Source organism: Trichechus manatus, unplaced genomic scaffold (genome assembly GCF_000243295.1).
Source record: "Trichechus manatus latirostris isolate Lorelei unplaced genomic scaffold, TriManLat1.0 scaffold00058, whole genome shotgun sequence".
Lineage (NCBI taxonomy): Eukaryota > Metazoa > Chordata > Mammalia > Sirenia > Trichechidae > Trichechus > Trichechus manatus.
Window position 1 is genome coordinate 2537305 of NW_004443994.1, and position 17203 is coordinate 2554507.

The 17203-nt window shown below is 35.6% G+C and overlaps 1 protein-coding gene across 5 annotated transcripts in view; it reads left to right on the forward strand.

The window, feature by feature from the left end:
• PKN2 (protein kinase N2) overlaps window positions 1-17203 on the forward strand; it is a 178065-nt gene that overhangs the window by 46523 nt on the left and 114339 nt on the right. For 2 of the 5 annotated variants that reach the window (XM_023733358.1, XM_023733359.1), the window contains exon 2: window positions 13730-14030. In XM_023733358.1, the coding sequence (XP_023589126.1) occupies window positions 13730-14030 (301 nt within the window). Of the gene's footprint in view, window positions 1-12258; window positions 13153-13729; window positions 14031-17203 lie in introns of those variants that run through there. The other 3 variants (XM_004378713.2, XM_023733360.1, XM_023733361.1) reach the window with 3 other exon arrangements.

The window sequence follows — 17203 nt, forward strand, 5'->3', positions numbered from 1 at the left end:
CACACCGCAAATTACCGGCTGTTTGTCTCCCACTGGACGCTCCGTGAGGCTGCTATCTCGTACCCCCATTTGCTGGTCTCTGATGGGAGTCCAAGATGGTGTATCCGCGCTGCATTAGCTGGTAGGGGACCTCTGCATGAATCTCTCCTCGCTCTCCGTTCTGTTTCAGTGTTCTCACTCCATTTGGTGCTTGGCTGAGTTCTTTATCTCTTCATTTGATGTTCTGGGGTTTCAGGATTGTTGCATTCTCTGTTTGGCTTAGTTTTTCTGATCTTTGCTGTGGAGGGACAGCGTGTTGCTTCTGCCTAGAGCGCCATCTTGTCAGAACCTCCTCCAGCTTTTTTTTTTTTGTAAATACCTGTTACTTATGTTGCACTTGACTGATTGGTTTTACTTACTTAAGGATGTTCTTTTGTGTTATTCATATAGTTTCATTGTTGTTCTCCAACTCCCCACTCTGAGTGACAACTTGCCTAATTAGTTGAACGTTTAATGAGAGTTCCTATTCTGATGCCCAGAATATTTATTCAGTTAAAGCATGTAATTATTGTATGCCTGGAGCATACTTAGCAGTATGCTGTGGGTAAGGAGAAAAATGAATATGTGAGGCCTTTGGCCGCGTATTTCTTACAGTATACAATTTCACTGGTGTTCCACATGAGGCAAACTTAACACTATATAATACATGAGTACATGCTGAAAACTAAGTTGTTGAAGGAACAAATGTCATAATAATTAACAGATTTAAAGAAAACCAAGTTAGACAATGAAGTTAATGGGAAGCCTTCATGAAAGACATCTTTTAAATCATCAGTTTTTTTATAGTAATTTTTTTTTTATTGAGGTATAATGCATAGTAATGTACACAGATCTTGTGTGATCAGTCTGATTAGTTTTTATGTATTTATAAACCTGTGTGTTCTTACCTCCGAGATCAAGATACATGACATTGCCAGCATTCTGGTAGCTCTGCTTTGTTACTCCTTCCCATACCATACCACCCACTGGTCTAATCACTTCCTTGACTTCTGGTACCATACATAAATTTTGCTGGTACTTGAACTTCATGTAAATGGCAACATCAGTATGCTTTTGTGTCTAGTTATTTTTACTCAACATTGTCTAAAAGAGTTGTCCTCGTTTTGTGCATGTAGTAGTTCTTTTTTATTGCTGTATAATATTCCGTTGCATAAATATACCATAATTTATCCATCGTACTGTTGATGGGGAATCCCTGGGTGGCGCAATGGGTTCAGTGATCAGGTGCTGACTGAAAGATTGGTTCAAGCCACACAGAGGTGCTGTGGAAGAAAAGCCTGGCAATCTCCTTAGCAAAGATCAGCCATTGAAAACCCTATGTAGCTTAATTCTACTCTGACAGGTAGGGTTACTGTGAGTCGAAATCAATTTGACAGCTACTGGTTTGTTTTTTCACTGTTGACAGACGTTTAAGTTGTTTCAAATTTCTGGTTATTATGAATGAAGTTCTTACTGAATATTTTTACATGTTTTTTCAAGGATACATGTCTCATTTCTCTTGGATATAATTATTGTGTGGAATTGCTAATCATAGGGTAAGCACATATTTAGGTTTAATACTCGGTACTGAACAGCAAAGTGGTTGAACCAATTAAACACTCACACAAGAACTATATGAGAGTTCCAGTTGATCTACATCTTTACGAATACTTGGTTTTTAGTCATTTTAATTTTAGCCATTTGAATGGATGTGTAATATAATACGTGGTTTTAATTTGCATTTTCTGAATAATGGTGTTGAGCACCATTTTATGTGCTTATTGGACACTTGGATATCCACTTTGGTGAAATGCCTAAATAAAGCTTTTGCCTATTTTTTCTTATTGATTTGTGGGAGTTGAACACACGCACAAGCAGAGAGGGAAAGACAGAAGAGTCCTTTGTCAGATATATGCGTTGAGAATATCTTCTTTCCCAGTCTTTGGCTTGCTCACTCTTGTACTAGTGTCTTTTGATGAGCACATGTTCTTAGTTTTAATGAAATTCAATTTTTCTTTTATGATTACTGCTTTTTTTTTTTTTCTGGCCTTATTTAAGAAATCTTTGCCTTCTACAAAGTCATAAAGATACTTGCCTATGTTTTCCTTTAGAAGCTTTATTTTTTAAGTTTTCACATATAGGTCTGTTACCCATCTCAAAATTATTTTTGTTTATGATGACATGTAGGAACACAACAAAAGTGATAAAAGACATAAACCCACACACATCTTTCTCATCTCTTTATTCTCTTCCATTGATCTATTTGTATTAATACCACACTGTTTTAATTGCAGTAGCTTTATGATAAATCCTAGTATTGGGTAGTAAAGTCCTTCAGCTTTATTTTTCAAAGTTGTTTGGTTATCCTAGATTCTTTGTATTTCTATAAAATTTTAAAAAATCTGCCCAACAATTTCCATTGAAAAAACCCTGCTTTTAAAATGTTATTTTAAATAGAAAATGTGTAAACTTTATATCTTCTGATCATTGTCTATTGAGGGCTTGGGGAAAAAAAAGAGATTTGTAGGTGCTCTTTATAAAAGTTAGCTGTTTGGGACTATTACCTTTCTTAGTGTTTAATTTTTTTTAAAACTTTTCTTTATAAAGTCATTTCAGATTTACAAAAAAAAGTGCCAAAAATAAAGAGTTCTCTTACACTCTTCACCCAGATTCTCTTAATGTTAGCGTCTTCCATAAATAGGTATAGTATATTGTCAAAAATAGGAAATTAACATTGATTATCGATACTGTAAGTTAACAATACTATTAACTAATCTACCAGATTTATTTAAACTTTGCCAGTTGTTCCACTGATGTCTCTTTTCTGGTCTTGGATCTAATCCAGAATCACACATTGGATTTAGTTGTCTGTCATATCTCCTTAGTCTTCATCTTCTCCAGTCTGGGCCATTTCCTCACTTTTGTTTTTGTCATTCATGACCTTGACACTTTAAGCATCCTGAGCAGTTTTTGTTTGTTTGTTTTTTGAGACTATCCCTCAATTTGATGTTGCCTTGTGATTAAATTCAGGTTATGCGTTTTTGGCAAGAGTACCACAGGAATAATCTTGTACACTTCTCCGTACACATGATGTAGGTGTGTTCTCATTATCTGCAATGTTAACTTTGATCACTTGGTTAAAGTCGTATCTGCTAGATTTTTTGATTGTTGCCCTCTGTCTCCCTCACTTTCCTCCCTCCCTCCCTCCCATACCTCTTTCCTTCCTTCCTCCCTTCTTCCTTCCCTTCCTCCTTTTCTTCTTATCTTTCTATCCTTTCATTCAGGTATCTATTTTCATTCTTAGTTTGGTTGCTTTTTATTGTATACTTTCAAAACAACAACAAAACCATTTCTGAGCTATTCCTTTGTAATTTTTGCTCTTTATTTCTCTTTATTTAACCAAAAAATATTCTTGTCATCATGCTTGAAATAGATATGCTGCTGTGTTTTCTACTTTGTCTGTGCTTATTTAAAAAACGTTTAACTCTTTAGCACATTTGGAGGTTTTTATGGTACATCAGAACTGTTCTAAATTAAGGATGACACATAAAAAATTAATTTAAAACCCATTTTCCTTTTGGTACCCTACTGTCCTTTGCCCACTTTTTTGCTATATTTAATAATAATGTTACTCTATTGATAACTGAACAAGTGATAAGTGCCAGATACTGTGGTAATGATTTATCTGTTTTACTAATTTAATAATTTTAATAATCCTTTGAGGTAAATAGCATCAATCCCATTACGAAGATTAAGAATTGAGATTTTTTAGAAGTTACGTAATGTGCCCAAAGCCAGAAAGGTAGTAAGTGGTAGAGCCAACATTTGAACTGGGAGCAAAAGCCTTTGTTCCTGAATGTTCTGATATACTTACAGGCTTCATTATTTTGTTAGTCTTTTGGCTTTTTCTTTCACAGAATCTGTCTCTTCCTCTTCCTGAGTCTCTTCCCACCTTTCTGTCTGTATGTCTGTGCTTCTGTGTCTGTTTCTGTCTATCTTTAACTTACTGTCATCTTCACAACCAGAATTTCCACATATTTTCAGAATATCTCCTATCTCTATCTTATTGTCGTCTTCACAACCAGAATTTCCACATATTTTCAGAATGCCTCTAGGTGGTGGTACAGCCCCCATTGAGAAGTTCTAGGTTAGGGGAAATAACTTTTACCCCACGTTTAGAAAAACGTAATCTGTAAGTGGCCTTCAAAAATATTTTTTCAAAAAAATTTTTTTAACCCTTTATTTTTAAGAGTTTCAGTTGAAGTGTATTGATCAATAATAGGTATATATAACTAATTATCATTATTATATTTTTAGGATTGTAGACACAAAAGAGGTCTTGCATGTTTTATCTCCTGGGAAGTTCAGGGATGGGGAAGGTTCAAGCAGGCCTCCTCTACCTTCAGAGGTGTGAGAGCAAACAATCTGGACACTAGGGTAGGTTTGTTTCTCTGATCATTGGGAGCCCTGCTTAAGATGATTTTGTAACTTAATTAACTTTTTAATGTGGTTTATTTTGTATAAAGGAGGTAGTCTAGGAAGTTAATTAAGCAAGGTCTGTCTTTATGTGAATATAGCATATTTTCCTAAAAAGCCTTTTTGCCTATTAGGCTCCTAAAAAATAGCTGATATCTAGAAAGTAACTGGTAGACAAAAGGCTAGGCCTACAAGGGTTCTGAACGTACGGTGCTTGAATGGACCTCAGGTATCTGTGAACTCCCTAAAACTTCCTGTCACTGTATGTGCGTGTGCACGCATATGTGTGTGTGTGTTACCCACATGGAGTTTTCTGAAGGTCCATTGTTTTTATCAGGATCACAGAGTGGATCTGTAACTCGCACTCGCTATTCCCTACCCCAACTCCATATACACACACCACTGGTAGAGGAAAACGATAAAGTTGATTAGTGGAATGGTGATCAGGTGTCCCTAGAGTCATTAGTAGGCGCTAGTACCTGTCACTTGGGTACTTGATAACAAGCCCTCTGGTTTAGAATATGGACAAGGTAAAATTATTTCTATTTTAACCCTGTAAATTTCTAAGAAATTGGAATGTACTCATAAAATAACAAAGAAAATTAGTCTGTTTTATAGTCATTAGAAGGACATTTACTTAATAAATTCAGATTTTTACTTACTGTATAATTTTCTTTTGTGCTTGAATATGCGTGTGACTTAATTGAAAAGAACAATGATTTCTAACTGCTGAAGCCCTTTCCATATTATACATATAAGGACTGTCTTGATTTCTGACTATTTATTGATCACTACTATGTGCTAGACACTGTGCTGGGAACATAATAGTGAGCAAAGCAGATTCTGCCTTTGTTCTTAGCTTGTTTCATCATCTACTAGAGAAGATAAATAACAGTAAGATGTGATAAAGGCTGTGATAGGGAACACGTATGGATACGGTGGATCACCTGAGAGAGGTACCTCCCCAGTATAGGTGAGATCAAGAATGGCTTTCCACTTGAGACCTGAAGGCTAAATAGGAGTTAGCCACAGGAAGACTGTACAGTCCAAAGGTGGTCTTTGAATATATGTGGGATATCCTGGTTTCCTTGCCTCATTTCAATATACTGTTGCTTCATTTCAGCTGGCATTTTATTCTTAATTATTAAAATTTTATTTTAAACAATATTAATAAATGTGTTTGTCCTTGCCTTTTTAAATACAGGATACTGAACCATCTCTATCTTATATAATGCTTTCTAATTTCCAATCACTTTCTCATTCAATTTTTTCTCCTTTGATTCTCAGAAGATACTGGAAAGTAGGCATTATTTTTCCCATTTAACAGATAAAGAAACACTTGGAAAGCTCAAACCACTTGCCTTAAGTTAGATAACTATTAAGCGTTAGAACAAGGGATAGAATCCAGTTGTTTTCATTTTTAGTCCAATGTTCTTGTATATTGTTTCGTATAATTAAACAATTTCTTGATAGTTCATTAGTTCTGCTGCACAGTTTGAGTTCTGAGCCCTATGTATGGTATATCAGTCTAGACCTGTCGTTGAATCTACAGATTCTGACCCATGTATAGGGTATGCTTACCTTTGTGGCAGGGATGATGGGGTTCCTTGATGATTGCCCTACGGAGTCAAATGAAGTGTGGGAAGGATAGTTCCAACGGGGGGAAAGCAAGGGAATTTTTAAAAACAGGAGTCTATTAAAATAGATAACTTTATTTTTCATTTTATTTTTTATTTTAAGGAGGGAGTTGTTGTCTCCACCCGCATCCTTCTTCTTGAAGTTGAAAAAATGGGGGCATTAAGCAGGAAAGACATGGAAAATTTTTCTTGTTTTTGTATAATAATGCGATTAACATCCCTATCCTTCAGATTTGATTGTTACACTTTTTATTCATTGGGAATCAATAAAAAGTAATTAATAATTATAATAAAGGGGACTGTTTAGCATTAGTGTCATCTCTTGCTTAGATTAGTGGAATAGCCTCTATCATGTATCTATTATAGTGTAACAAACAAAACTTAGTAAATTAAAATAACAGCTTGTTTTTTTTCCTCAAGAGTCTGGGTATACTGAGTGGTTCTTCTGTTGTTCTCACTTGAGCTGACTTATGCAGCCTCATTCAGCTGGTGCCTAAGCTGGTCTGGAGTGTCCACTATGGCTTCACACCCGTGTCTGGCACCTCAGCTGGAATAGCTATCACTTGGTTCTTACCTACATGGTCTCTCTCCACATGATCTCTTTCATCCTCCAGGGCCTCTCTCTCTAGCAGAATAGCCTGAACTTCTTTACGTAGCAGTTGCATTTTCAAGAGCAAAAACAAATGCTCTGAGTCTTCTTCAGTCCTGCACTTGGAACTCCAGAGCATCACCAGAATGTCATTTCCACTACCTTTCGCTGGTCAAAACAAGTCAAAAAGCTAGCCCAGAGTCATTGTGGGAGGACTACATGATGGTATGAATTCAGAGAGGCAGGATTCATTTGAGGCTATTTTTTTTAACAATCTACCATAGCGTCGTAACTAGATGCCTTGCTTTCCATGCCCCCCCCCCCCAATCTACGCTTAACACAGCAGGTCAGACTATATCACTTTGCCTAAGCCTTGCCCTGACTCTTCAAGGTCCTATAGAATCTTGCTTTAATCAAATAGGGTTTTTTTTTTTTTTTTTCATTTAAAACAAATAGTCCAACGGTAGGTAGTCTAGGACTTTTGCAGCAGTTCAGGAAGGCCATCAGGGACCAAGGCTTTTTCTCTTTCTGCTCTGCCATCTTTAGTGTGTTGTTTTTTATCCTGTTTGCCTTTCAGTGCTGCACATTTAGGCAGTGGATCTACATTCCGGGCAAAAAAAAAAAAAAAAGTGGAAGCTTTCCCCAGAATCCTGAGCTTACTTCTCCTTGATAAGAATTGTCATGACTACTTCTAGCTGCGGGAGAGTCTGGTCAAGTGAGAAGTTTATCTGTGCACTTTGCTGCATCTAACAAAATGGGAGTTTTCTTAGTAAGCATAATAAAACAGAAACCCAAACCCATTGCCATCGAGTCAATTCCGATTCATAGCGACCCTGGAGGATGTGTAGGCAACCAGCAGTATCTGCTTTAGTGCCAAATATATGCAAAGAACTGTACTATTGCTAGAAAAGCATTCTTAGTCCTGTGCATAGCCATTATGAGACTTAGTTATACAGTCAAGATAGTTGTAACAATTTTATTTTGCAGATGAGGAAGCTTAAGCTTTATCATCCTTGCAGTATTAGATTTTATACACGGCCAGTCTGACTCCAGATGCTTAGTTCTTTCCATCACACTGTATTCTAAATCTTGTGTTCTTCAAAAACAAAACAATTAAAAAAGAAGAGCAGCACATTATGACCTACATTTGTATAAAAGCTTTGGTGCTTCAAATCATGTTTGGTTTACATGTCTGTCTGTCTTAATAAATTGAATACCTGGAAAAAAGAAGGACTGTATCATTTTTATCTTTATATCCCCATACGTAGCACTCAGTCAATGTTTTGAATAAAAGAAGTTTTTGAAAAAACTGAAAGATGGAAAAGTCAGACACCATTGGGTTTCATAGCTATTGACAGAAAACTAGTGTTCTACTGGTTTCCTGCTTTCTCGTTGTGAGCACTCTTCCCTGAGACACAGAAGCTTGTACTGGGGGGATGTAAGAGAAGAAGAGGAACTGTGTCCTGTCAGTATTCCTGACTTAAGAAACATAATGTCCATTAATTAATGCAAGTCAGTAAGAGCAAAGTGTAGTTCAAATATAGGGAAACGGATGCTCCAGATAGCTCCTCAAAAAAGACAGTCTCGGGTAAAAAGCATCAAACTAAGAGTCAGGAGACTAGTATGCTAAACCCAATCGTTTCAACGATATTTCTTTGTGACCTTAAGTCACTTAGCTGCTTTGAACCTGCTTTCCTCAAAACTAAAATCAAGAGTTACACTAAATGATCTTTGAAATTCTTGCTAGCTAAAACAGTATATGAATCATCATACCCAGTGGTTTTGCTGGGTAGTCTAACATTTCTTGGCATCTATCAGGTCAGACTGTTTTATATTTCCAAAATGTAGACAAAGTAACAGCTTTTTCTCTTCTTCCCTGGGAGCTTGGCCAGTGAGGAGTAAACATCCTTTCCTATCTCCCTAAATGAAGCAGTTGGTTACCAGTGACAGACTTTTCTTTTTATTTTGTTTTTTGAATCTGGTTTTGTTCTTATTTCATATTTTTCTTAGCTTTACTATGGGTTTGTTGAAGTGTAGTATATTAAAAAATGGCAATTTATATTTTCATTTAAAAATCAATTTCATTATTTCATATAATAAATATAGTTGTATTTATCAAATGCATATTAACACATTTGTGTATTTGAAATATTTGGCTGGCAAATGATGTGGGTGGTCTAATTAAAAGTGAGATATGTCTCATCCCTTGTAGTAGAATTGTGTTTACTAAAAATAGCCTAGTTAAATAGATATAATGTACAGGGTATCATTATAAACTTTTACGTTTGCCAAAATTGGAAGAAAATGAAAGCTATTTTTAAAATAATATCTTTCCCGCTTTGTTAGAGAGGCAGTACATGTTCTTTGCTAAAATTTGAGAAAAACGGAAAATTTCAAGAAAAAAATGAAAAGCTCTGTTCTTTATTTTTTATTTGAGTGAATGGTTGGTGGAAGATCCTGATGCTGTCTGGAGTTTAATTTTATGATTAAGAGGCAGTACATGTTCATTGCTAAAATTTGAGAAAAACAGAAAATTTCAAAGAAAAAAATGAAAAGCTCTGTTCTTTATTTGAGTGAATGGTTGGTGGAAGATCCTGATGCTGTCTGGAGTTTAATTTTATGATTAAGATTACTTCATGGGATTCTGTTCCCTTTCCTTCCCTCCCCTCCCCTTTTCTTCCCTTGTCTTCCCTCCACCCCCCTTTTCTCTCTCTATTTTATCTCCATACTTTGTGAACATATTAATAAATTTTAGAGGGAGATTGTGATTTGAGGCTGGATCAAACTTTGCTTTGTTTTAAAAAGATGAGAAAAGATACCTGTTGTATACTTTGGGGTGAGTCATGAAATTTCATAGAATAGAAAATAATTGTGAATGGTGGATGGAAGTTTTAAACTTTAAACATAAGTTAGTATAATGTAGATGTTCTGAACAGGTACTACTGCCTGTAACAGAATCTATTGAGATAAAAGTTACCACTATTTACCATATTTTTACACAAATAGAACCCACCTTCTACGTTTGTTTGCTGGCCCCGCCCTCCTGCCACAAGGCACCCTCACAAGTGCTGCCATGCCTATCCTCTTCCACATGTTGCTGTAAAAAAATAATTAGCATAGTGCTCAGGAATATACCTTATAGGGGGAGGGTGTGGCCCGCAAGCAGAAGGTGTGTGCACATTATTTGCATAAAAATGCGGTTTTTTCCTGAGGCTAATTTAACTTCCTGGGTCAAGATTGGGGTCCCTGCGTGGTGAAAACGGTTAACACGTTCAGCTGCTACCCAAAAGGTTGGCTGTTTGAGTCCACACAGAGGTGTCTTGGAAGAAAGACCTGGCAGTCTACTGCAAAACCAGCCTTTGAAAACCTGTGGAGCACAGTTCTGCTCTGACACACATGGGGTTGCCAGGAGTCAGTATCAACTCCACAACAACTAGTTTAGGTCAAGATTATTATTTCATTGCCTGGTAATGATTCCTGGTACTTATAAAATTGTTTCTTTTTTTTGAAATAGAGACATAATTTAATAGATGCAATATCTCATTTCAGTTGTTCCAAATGAAATACAAGAAAATTATATTTTCCAATAACTTTCAGTTTATTATTGCAACTAAAATTATTAGAACAGGGTAATAAAAAGTACTGTAACTTTTCCTATCTGCTGTTAGAGGCCATTTGTTTATCTTAAATTATTGAGTATATTGTATGTATCCCTTGCTCCTTTCCAGAAATATTTGAGCCACTGTCACAACGAAAGATGGGAGTAAAATGTGCTTCCTAAAAAGGGGGGAAATCAGGTCTGTGGAAAGGAAGAGGAACATGTTAACCATAGGTGGTAATATAGTTGCTGTGACTGAATACCGGTTTTGCCGTTGGGCTCCCTGGAGTTCGAGTTCTCTTGTTCTCCGAAACAGGGAAAACTGAGTTTCTCAGCAGTGACACGTTTTCCTGAATTCAGAAAGAATATTAAATAACATAATGGACAAATCATTAAAAACAAAACTACTCTGCCAGGCATAGGCTCTGCCCTCAAATTGCTCAGTGTTTTGGGATGGTCAGACAAGAAAAGGGATGATTGTTTAAAAAGATGCACACCATCAGAGCACGCAGGAGAGGCATTTAATCCACATTTTAAGGGAGAACATGGGGAGGGATTTCTTTCTCAGGAAGAGTTGTGATGAATTTTGAAATAAAGTAGAACTGGGCCAAGAAAGAACTTGGAAGAGATAGTTGAAGAAGGAAGGGAAGGAAGGGGGTCCATCTCAAAGGTACAGCATGCATAGTGACTGAGCCAAGAGTGATTGTGTTTCCTGCAGTAAGTTTCCATAATTTGTTATGATTGGAATTTAGGGAGCAAATTGGAAAGAAATAGGAGTTGAAGTAGGCAGAGGCCTTCAGAAGATTCACATCAAATACAAAAGCCATTTTCATGTGACAGTTTCTTTTAAAAAGCCTTTAAAGTTTAGTACCCTGGTTCCAGAACTGTGCACCAAAGCTCTCTGGGGTGCCAGCAAACTCTGAGAATGCTGCGGTATATTTAAAATTTTGAAGCTTTGTTCATTAGACACCATATGAGCTAGCTGGACACAGTTAACAGTTTAAATATTAGATGATTCTACATTCCCTTTCTGAAGCTGAGTTTTTAGTAATTGCTGTGAAGAAAGCAAGTACTGTGCAAAAAATCAGTGTGGAACAGATCGTGAGGTTGGTAGTAATGTCTAGTCTGATTCCAAGGTTGAAGAAATGTAAAATACCCCACAGGCAGTTACATCCCATTAGTAACTAACTGTAGCTATTAAAGAATGAAATAAAATGTTATTTTTTCCTTTATGTGTATTATTATTTCAAACAACTAGTAAATTGTTACAACGTAAGTATTAGGTTATTTGGATCTTACTACTTAATGAATAGAACTGTTAGGTATTTCCTTTGGCCTGTGGGGCACAAGGAAAACATCACCGAGACACTAAGGGTGTTGTGAAGAATCTCAGGTCACGCAAGGAGTTTGTGATCAGCTGCTAACCTAAGTTTGGCAATTCGAACCCACCCAATGGCCACATGTAAAAAAGGCCTGGTGAACTAGTTTCATAAAGAGTACAGGCAAGAAAACTATGGAAAAGTTCTACTCTGTAACACATGGAGTTGCCATGAGTTGGGGACTGACTGGAAGGCAGCTAACAACAAGAACAAGGGTGCCATGAACCAAGAAATTTTGGGAAGCTGTGGCTTAGTACATAATATTAAAGCACCAATTTGTTAAAGCAATTAATGTTCTGTAAGCAGTCTGTATATAATGCTTTCTGTGTTTTTCGCAAGCCAAAGGTGGATTCATAAACTTTGGAAACTAAATAGGTAGTAGGACTTACATTCCATTATAAATACAGTTGGCCCTCCATATCCGTGGGTTCCGTATCCACAGATTCAACCAACCGTACATTGAAAATATCCCGGGGGGAGAGGGAAGTTCCAGAAAGCAAAACTTGAATTTGCTGTGCGTGGAGCACTACCCTGAATCTACGCAGGTGAAGTGATGTGAAGGCGTATTATGCTGTAGCCTCCCACCATTTCACAGATCCTAAGTCTCTCTCCAGCGCTCGTTGTTTGAGCATTGTGTGTCTCCCGTCTTGCTGTTATTCCCTAAACAATACAGTACGGTGTAACAGCTATTTATATAGCATTTACATTGTATTAGGTATTATAAGTATTCTAGAGATGATGTAAAGTATACGAGAGGATGTGCGTGATTATATGTAAATATTACACCCTTTTATATAAGGGACTTGAGCATCTTGGATTTTGGTATCCACATGAGGTCCGGAAACCAATCCCTCGCGGATACGGAAGGGCAACTGTATTAAAAAACGTAGACTTTATTCTAGCCCAGATAATATCATCCTATATCTATGTAGATAAAAATCAGAATTTTAAGGCCAGTAGGTGTAAATCACTTATTCCAGGGATTCTTAACCTAGAATCGATGGAACCTGGAAATTATACATACATGCATGCAAAATTTTCTTTTTTCTACTTTTTTTTTGTTTTTAATCAGAATTTCAGCAGGGTTCTTGGCCCTAGAAATGTTAAGAACAAATTTATGGACCAACTACTTCAAGTTTTACATAATGCACCTAAGGGTACAGGATAAATTAGCACCAAAGCCAAGGATAGATCCTGTGTTTGCCAACCATTAGCTCTCCTTCTCCGCTATTTTGGCATGATACGTGTTTTTCGGAAATAAAAAAAATTAGATATAAAAAAATTACCAGGAATTTAAATGGAGCTGATTTATAGAGGTTTGATGAATTCTGAAAGACATTAAAATCTTTTCATAAATTACGCTTGTGGTTTAAAAGGTGCATAAAGGGTGTACAGTGAATTCTAAGTCGCTCTCTTTTCCATATTCTTCAGGAGCTTCAGTTTCCCTTCAGAGAGGTAACTATTATCTCTAGTTTATTTTGTTTCAGAATTTATACTAATGGAGTTTAAAATAGTAAATGATACACAAATAGCTGGAATATAACTTTGATTATTTTAAATGTAGAATAGCTTGCCTGATTTGATTTTTATTTTAAGATGTACTACTGTTCTGTGTATTGTCCTAGTTTCTGTCAATAGGGCATAACTTAGAGATATTATCTAGTAATGATGTTTTTGTGTTGAGTCAACTAGATTATCAGTTTTGATTGTTATTGATGAAATATATAAATGGAGGCTTCAATACAGTTTCCCAAACCTTAATGCATTTAAATCATTAACTTAAACGTGGTCATATGGGTGTCACTTTATTTTAATATAAATGTATTTGTCAAGTAATGCTGTTTAGTGAGTAGGCAGGATTTATGATTTTGTATGATTATAATAAAGTATGTAGCTTATTAAGGAGAGCATTAAAAGTAATAAAAGACTATTTTATGCTGAAAATGTAGTTTTATCATTAGGCTGCACGTTTTACTGAACAGCTAAATTTCCTAAACTTCTATATTTGTGTTTTGTTTTGTTTTTCCTATAGGGGGATTCCCGAAGTCTTCCATTTTCTGACAGTGTTAGTGCTGTTCAAAAATTAGACTTTTCAGACACGGTGGTGCAACAGAAATTGGATGATATCAAGGATCGAATCAAGAGAGAAATAAGGAAAGAACTGAAAATCAAAGAAGGAGCTGAAAATCTGAGGAAGGTTACAACAGATAAAAAAAACTTGGCTTATGTAGACAACATTTTGAAAAAATCCAATAAAAAATTAGAAGAACTGCATCACAAGCTACAGGAATTAAATGCACATATTGTTGTATCAGATTCAGAAGATGTTGCAGGTATAGTACTTTATTTGATATTTATATGGTTCTATTAAGAAATGTACCGTTTTAGAAAATAATAAATTTTTTGACGTATAGCTTTTCTAAAAGTATAGGCACTGTATTTTCTCTTATGGGTAAGGTCTTGTTTATATTCTATTCAGAAGTGTAGCAAGTTAATGGATATGAAAATTGAAACGTTTGCTTAGAGTTAAGTAGCTCTGCTGTCTACTCTGTTACCCTTGGTCAGTAGAACATTACTTACTTTCCATTATTGTTTTGTATTGAGTCAGCCACATGCTCTTACCTGATTTCATCCTTGTGATCGGATCAGCAGCATGGGTTTGCCAGATGACTTTTTAAAGTTAAAAATGCATTCTGTGACCAAGGGATGTTTTTACTCTTTGCAAATGTAATTAATCAAAATCTTGACCTTTGTTTTTGGTGCTCTAAACAACTGAATTAACACCTAAACTACCAGGAATACTGTGTTTTTTGTTTTTTTAAAAAGAGAAAATTTAAAAAGCCAAACATTACTTCTTCTTTTTTAAGTATGGAAAATATAAAGGGGAAAAATGACTCATAATCTGAACCTAAGGGCATAATTTTTAAACATTAGTATTAACAAATGCTTATTGCTAGCAATTTTTCGGTAGTGCAGAAAGTAAAAACGGAAAAACTGTTTCTGTCCATCCTAGGCTGTCTCCCTAAACGTAACATTAACCAACTTTTTCTTTACAAAGTTTTTCTTGAATATCCTTCCAAAAAAAATACTATGTTTGTATCAATATCCATGCATCCATGTATACATTGTTTCTAAAACATTTTGCATAAACAAAAAATTATATAAGATACACTGTTCACTGCTTTGCTTTTCTCCATATACTTGAACTTTTCATATCAGCATGTACATACATATGTACCTTATTTTTTTTTTATTGTTGTAGTTTAAATGAAGCTTACATTTCAAGTTAGTCTCCTATACAAAAATTTATACATCTATTTATGTACCTTATTCGTAATGGCTGCATATAACTTATCATATGCATGAACCATATTTAATTTAGCAACCTAAGTGACGAACAGTTAAATTATCAAGCATAACTCTTATAACTGCAGAAGTAATTTTGGTATATAATACCGTTTAACTTCTGTATATCTATTAATCATTGAAACTTTCCTTACATTGTGTCACATTTTAAAAACATTTATTAAATTTTCCTTTCCTAATAACAGCCTCTACATTTGTGGACCCTACCCCTAATTGTTCTTAAAACATCTATTTTAGTTTTTCATGCCTCCTACAAAAACTAGCTATTTGCCTGCAGATAGCAGGTTTTTTTCAAAGTTTTAATTCTTTACAGTGGGTCCATGATAAATTGCTATAGCCACTGGAGGACCTCTTGAAGAGATTTAGCTTGATCTGAAGACTACAAGACCTCTTTGACCATTCCTGTGTTTAATGCTTTTTGAATCTAGTTTTGAGGGCACCACTTAATAATTTGATGGCTTGGCTACTCATCTAAGTTCTTTTTTACCTGTTTCTCATGGAACTATGAAAAGTTGTATAAGTTGACATTCTATTTGATCTAATAGTTTTGTCCTTGCAGAGATGATCTCTTGAGAAAGATATTTAATGACCCTCAATTTCTTCATATGCACAGAGAGTGGTATGTATAGATTAATGCATTTAGTACAGTAGAAATTTTGGAAATACCCCTGTAAGTAATTAGCTAATAAAAAATAATAGATATAAGTAAAATTTTATTAAAATAGATAAATTTGACCAAGAACCTCAAATCAACAATCCCAAAAGTTGCAGAAAACCCTTCTGCTAGTCAGTGAACTTGATAACACTTGTTTTAGTGTGTCACTTTCAACATCAGGGACTTACCGTAGGGGTTTCATTTGTAGACTCTGTGTAGGGATTTCAACCTTGTAAGAATAATTGAATATTAAAAATGAAAGACACCATAGAGAAACTGACATTATTTTTAGAGCTGAAATAATCCCAGAGATGTGAATTAATTTGGTCAGAATCACAAAGCTAGTAAAAAGAACTCCTCAATGCCTCATCTAGTATTTTCTTACCCACACATTCAGTAATTACATTATAAATGGAAATTTGTATTATGGAAATGCTGTTTTTAGCAGTATAATATAAACTTAGAAATAGTCTGTTCTATTGGAAATCTGCCAAGCTGTACATTTTTTTACCCATTACATCTTTAAGAGTAGCCTAAAATAAGAAACATCACTGTAGCTTTAAACTGTTTATTTAGAGAAAACATTTTCCTCCTCATAGAACATTGATAACTACCTTGTGATTATTGGAATATAAAAGAGGTTTTGCAACACGAAGAACAGCCCATTTGGTTTCCCCTATTCCCTTTTTAAATACTTTATTGGGATATAAATTACATATGATAAAATGCACATACTTGAAGTGTACAATTTGATGTGTTTTAAGAAATACGTACACCTGGGTAACTATCACTATAATGGATGATCTAGAACATTTCATCACTTCAGTGTTTCTGTTGTATACCTTCCCAGTCAATCCCCAGTCCCTAACCCTGGCCTTGGAGAACCACTGTAATGCCTTCTGTCACATCAGATTTGTATAAAGAAATAACCTGTTTTAAGTTCTACTGTCCAATTCCTGTCTTTCATCAAAAGTAATTTGAATATCACTGTGAAACCTTCCCTGACTATCTAGTTATGTTCTCTATGCTACCTTTTTTGTTCATTGTCATATTATGTTTTATTATAATTTATTTCTTTTTTAATTTTTTTCCATACAAACATTTATACATACACTGTTATGTAACTCTGATTGCTCTCCCCACACTGTGACAGGACACTCCTCCCTTTCACCCCTGATTCCCCATGTCCATTCAACCAGCTCCTAACCCTCTCTGCCTTCCCATCTCACCTCCAGACAGAAGCTGCCCATTTAGTCTCTTGTATCTACTTGAGCTAAGAGGCACACTCCTCACAAGTATCACTTTATGTCCCACAGTCCAGAGTCCAATCCCTGTCTGAAGAGTTGGCCTCGGAAATTGTTTTAGTTCTGGGCTGGTAGAGAATCCAGGGGCCATGCTTTCCGGGGTTCCTCTAGTCTCGGTCAGACTATTAAGTGTGGTCTTACTAGAATTTGAGTTCTGCACTCCACCTTTCTCCTGCTCCAT